At 35.8% G+C, this 5,842-nt stretch overlaps 1 protein-coding gene across 18 annotated transcripts in view; it reads right to left on the reverse strand.

The window, feature by feature from the left end:
* The window catches only part of WNK1 (WNK lysine deficient protein kinase 1), a 146,040-nt gene that overhangs the window by 98,099 nt on the left and 42,099 nt on the right, over positions 1-5,842 (reverse strand). For all 18 annotated transcript variants that reach the window (XM_005865942.2, XM_005865941.2, XM_014539451.1 and 15 more), the window contains exon 2: positions 4,057-4,229. In XM_005865942.2, coding sequence (XP_005866004.1) covers positions 4,057-4,229 — 173 coding nt within the window. The remainder of the gene's footprint in view (positions 1-4,056; positions 4,230-5,842) is intronic.

Here is a 5,842-nt window from a genome sequence, read left to right on the forward strand (position 1 = left end):
GCCCCAACTCCCCAATTGGCCCTGCTCTGAGCCTGACCAGGGGCTGCACTTAGGGATTGGGCCTGCCCTCTGCCACCCGGGAGCAGGCCTAAGCCAGCAGGTCGTTATCTCCCGAGGGGTCCCAGACTGCGAGAGGGCACAGGCCGGGCTGGGGGACTCCCCCTCCCCCGCCTCCCGAGTGCACAAATTTTTGTGCACCCGGCCTCTAGTATTTTATAAAATAATGGCCAAGAACTTTCCAAATTTGATAAAAGACATGAATTTACACACCCAGGCAGCTCAATAAAATCCAAGAGATCCACATGAGACATATTGCATTCAAATTGCTGAAAGCCAAAGATACAGAGAGAATCTTGAAATCACCAAGAGAAGCAACTCCTCATGACCAAATTATACTGTGTAGGAAGAGGAATGGGAGTAACAACTTAATGGGTACCAGGTGCTCTTTTGATGGTGATGAAATGTTCAGGAACTTATTAGATGTGGTGGCCACAAAACAATGCAAATGTACTAAATGCCACTGAATTGTACACTTAAAAAAGGTTGATTTTATGTTAGTAATTTCACTTCAATTTTAAAAAACCTAACTTTATTTGCATCACTTAAACAAAATTTTCTAATCCATATATTCCCATCTTATTTTCCAGGCATGGGCATTTATTTCGATTTAAGTATTTATATATGTGGAACAAAGATAGAAACTCAAAGGATCCAAAATACATGTATTTTGGAACTACATCCCATCCCTTTCATTGCATTTGCCTTTCCAAAAACTACCAATGTTCTTCATTGTTCTGTATTCTTACAGTATGAATATATATTTGCTTTAAATCTATTTGTTTTGGACTATATACACATTCTCAATCTGAGCCATCCTGTTCTCAAATATTGTCTTTGCTCATATTTTTTATTTTTTTCCATTATAGAGTAAAATTAAATCTAATTCTCACTCTATTTCTCATCTTTTCTCGTATCTTCCACCTTTTTCTGATTTCTTAATATTTACTTTTCTTTTAGCAAACTTCAAGAATTTTTTTCTATGTGATATATATATGTATGTATATGTGTGTATATATATAGATGTATGTATATACATCTATATAAATAAAGCCTAAGTGACTGTTCAACCGGTACTGACCACCAGGGGGCAGACGCTCAACGCAGGAGTGAAAACATGGAACAGACTGATGAATCTCAGCGGGAAGGGGAGGGGGGGAAGAGGGGGAAGAAATTAACCAAAGATTTTATATGCATACTAGAGGTGGGTCCCTCGGCCTGGCCTGCAGAGATTGGGCCAAATCTATGCACTGGGCATCCAACATCCCCCAAGGGGTCCTGGATTGTGAGAGGGCACAGGCCAGGCTGAGGGACTCCACCAGTGCACAAATCCATGCACCGGGCCTCTAGTATATATATGAAATATTATTGAAAGTATTACATATGTCCCCTTTTTTCCCTATTGACACCTTCTAGCCCGTCCCCATCCTCCACCCCCCACCCCAGGCCTTTACCACGTTATTACTGTGTCCATGGGTTATGCATATATGCATACAAGTTCTTTGGTTCATCTCTTCCCACCCACCCATCCACTCCGGCCTTCCTGCTGAGAAAAAATATAGAACACTTCACAAATTTGCATGTCATCCTTGCACAGAGGTCATGCTAATCTTCTCTGTATCGTTTCAATTTTAGTATATGTGCTGCCAAAGCAAGCACCTTCATATTTATTCTTGTCTATTCAATCTAGTCTGCTGTTGAACCTAACCATTAAAATTTTAATGATTTATTCTTATTTCTAGTTCTTTGGATTTTTTCTAATTGTATCTGAACTTTTTTTGACAAAGTTGTATTTCTTCATTATGGTTTCTATTCTTTCTTTTATTATTTTATATGCTTGTATATACTTTATATATTTACATATATCTTTACTGAAATTTTTAAATAATTACACATTTATTTTATAATCACTTTCAGAGTTGTCTATAGTATCTTTAATTCCTGTGGTGCTATTTTCCAGTTGTATCTGATCATCTTTACTGGCTAGTAATTTAATTATGAAGTCACCTTCACTAGAGACTGTTTTGTCCATATGATCAATGAAGTATGAAAATGTTCTGGGAGTTGTCATTGGACTTTGAAACAATTATGAAGTTTATTCCTAATCTTGGGATTCCTGCACCAAGTGGGTAGTACAAATTTATATTATATATTATGTAGGCTGAGATTTCTGTTTTTCATAGGAACTTTCCTCCCATCCAAAGTCCTGGGCAGATGGGCAAAATTCCTTATAATTTTCACTCATTGGGATGCAGTGTTCTCTCTTAAATAGGTAATTCAGTCTTCTGACAGAAACTAAGTTCCAGTTTTCCTTTCTACTGAGTTCTAGGGCTTAGTCCTAGCATGGACATTAAAATTCTAGTATCCAATCCTCAAATCCCATAAATGGTATGAAATTCCCATAGAATGCCAGTGCATCAGCTCCTGTTTTGGCCTTGAGTTACTTCTCCTTCGCTTTTTATCTCTCTCTCTCTTTTTTTTTTTTTTTTTTTTTTTTTTTTTTTTTTTTTTTTTTTTTTTTTTTTTATCTGAAGCTTGGATGCTTAGGAAAGAGCTTTAATGACATTCTACACTTTAGTTTGTTGGTACGGGGGAGGCCATCCAACAGGGACTTAGCCCACTATGTTACCCAAAGCCCCTTATTACAGTTTTTAAAACAAGTGAACTGTTGTAGGGTGTACCTGATAAGTCTATTGATAATCCACTAAGTATACAAAACAGTGAAAAGAGTCTCAAGATGCAGATATACACAAAACTACTATCACACAATTCTCCTTAATTCACTCAACTACTTAACAAGTTACAGGCATAGTGCTAGGGACCACAGTGTAGTAGAAACAGACATATGTATACCAAGAAGCCTGGATGACTAGGATAAGGGTGTTGCCATAAATATTACAGAGGTTGAGTAGAAAATAGAATTTGCAGTGGGGGGAAATTTTGTTGGCTTTTCAACATGTTAGTCTTAAGCATCCAAGTGACTACATCCAGGAGATACAAGACTTATGCTTCTAAGATCTTGGATTAATGAGCTCAGTAGTATTAACTAAAGAAAGTAATAAATAATCAATATACACTAGAGAGACAATTTTTTAAAATCCAATTCCTTCACAATAAAAAATTTACACCACATAATTTATACTAATTTCCTCTCTGAGTACAAATAGATACTGAGTACAAAAAAGAGACCTGAGATTCCAGAGGCATACTCCAACTCTTACCTTAAAACTCTTTATAATAGGCAACAGGGAATTTCTGCATTTGACCTATCTGTATTCCTGAAAGAAATAATAGGACTAGCTGTTTTGGCTTTTCAATTTCTGATGCTATGGGAAATGAAATTATGTAGTGATAATGTTCAAAATACAGTGTGCATTTGATACAATAGTTGCATAGGTGCAACAAAAACTGCCTAATACTGCTTGATAAAATAATGGGTAAAGCTTCTCAGTAAATTTCAACTTCATTTTAACCACTAGAGGGCTCCCTTATCATCACTTGATTTCTGATCCCTTAGCCACTTAAATTTTAGAAACACCAAGTACAATGACTTAAAATAACTGGGTTTATTCTGCAATAACATCTCTTAAAAAATATATATATATATAGTTTTATTGATTTTAGAGAAGAAGGGAGAAGGAAGAAGGAGAGACAGAAGCATCAATGATGAGAGAGAATCACCGATTGGCTGCCTCCTACATACCCCACACTGGGGACTGAGCCCACAACCCGGGTGTGTGCCATGACCTCCTTAGGTCAACGCTCAACCACCGAGCCATGCTGGCTGGGCAATAACATCTCATTTTAAAACTTACCAATAAATAATTATTAAATCACTTTATACACCAGAGGACTCTGTGGGCAGAAAAATGTGCTAATGTACTAACAGTTGAAGGGACAGTTCCCTCCTAAGGCAACAAAAGTAGGACTGATAAGGCCTAAAATAAGAACTCAAGTTTTCTCATAGTTCTTGGTCAGCTTTTATATTGATGGACTTACGTTTTAAGTGTTCCAGATGTCATAAGTTCTGTCACCAAAACAATGCACTTCTTTCCTTTTACTGTGGATTCCCAGGAATCATAGAATCGAACAATATTGGGATGCTGAAGACCCTTTAACATTTCAGCCTCTTCTTTAAATCTCTGTCTCTCAGACTTTGTTAACTTTCGATCCTACAATCAAAAACAAAAACAGAATGTAGTTTAAAATAATAAAACATCAAATTACAGTTAAATTTAGATGGTAAACATGTACTAAGTTATAATGATCAACAGTGTTAAAATAGGAACACTATAACAAGTTTACTAATAACTAATAATTTCATCAGTCTATCATATGAGTGTGGAAACAGGCTAAAGTATGTTTAAGAAAACTTTGGATTATAAAGTCATACTTAAGATTATTTTAGTATCAGTATTATTAAATATGCCTCAGATACAGTCTCATTTTGTATGTGAGTTAACTTACTACTTCTAAAATAAGTCATCTATTGCTAGAAATGTGCAATTTAACAACAGGAAACAAGTATGGACTTTAGAGGTAGAAAGGTCTAAATATAAATCCTAGTTCTGTCTTTGCTTTGGTTAGAATTCCCTTTATGAATATATACCTTCAACTCACAGGACTGTTGTAAGAATTAAATAATTTACTAGGTATGCTTTTATCACATATTTAAAGCATCTGGCACTTCACAGGTTAATTCCTATCTGAGATAAACTGGGGAAAAGCACCTAATTTGTTGTTTTCCCTTAACAAGGTCCTATATACACAAACTCTGAATTGTCCTGCAAATTTAAATTGAAACTATCTTTCTTACATTAATATTCTGTCAAAACAAGTAATACATATTTTAACAAAATATTCTAGGTATACAATAAAGTAATGTGTCCATCATACAGTTAAATAATTAAACATCACAAACATAATTTAAAGCCCTCTGTGCAATTAGGTTGCCCTTCCCATCACAATTCCTTACCCTTGAATAACCACTACCCTGAATTTGAACACACCATTCCTATATGGGTTTTTAGGCTTTATTTTTTTAAAATATATTTTTATTGATTTCAGAGAGGAAGGGAGAGGGAGAGAGAGAAACATCAATAATGAGAGAGAATCATTGATCGGCTGCCTCCTGCATGCCCTTTACTGGGGACTGAGCCCGAAACCCAGGTATATGCCCTTGACTGGAATTGAACCCATGACCCTTCAGTCCGTAGGCTGACACTCTATCCACTGAGCCAAACTGGCTAGGGCTGGGTTTTTACACTTTATATGAAATGTTAAAATTTCATAAAATGATGGTATACAGTATGTATTTTTTGGAAGTTTGCTTCTTTTTCACTCAATATTGAGATAATCTTTGATGGCATATAAGGAGATATGACAAGATATCTACCTTATTATTATAACTTGTCTCCATTCATTATCACTGCTTTACAGTTATCCTTTGTCTGAATATACAGGATGGGGCAAAAGTAAGTTTACAGTTGTTAATATGAAAATACAATAATTAATAAATAATAATACAAGAATAAACTGTTTTGTGTACTCACAACTGTAAACCTACTTTTGCCACATCCTGTATTACAATTTATAAAATCTCCTATTAATGAATCTTTAAGTTGTTCCCCATTTTTTGTTATTACTATCTATCTACACTAATAAAAGAGAAACATGGTAATTAGCGTACGACCGCTACCCTTCCCATTGGCTAATCAGCATATCCTTATGCAAATTAACTGTCAGCCAAGATGGCGGCCGACAGCCATGCACTGAAGCGAGCAGG

This window comes from Myotis brandtii, unplaced genomic scaffold (genome assembly GCF_000412655.1).
Source record: "Myotis brandtii unplaced genomic scaffold, ASM41265v1 scaffold216, whole genome shotgun sequence".
Lineage (NCBI taxonomy): Eukaryota > Metazoa > Chordata > Mammalia > Chiroptera > Vespertilionidae > Myotis > Myotis brandtii.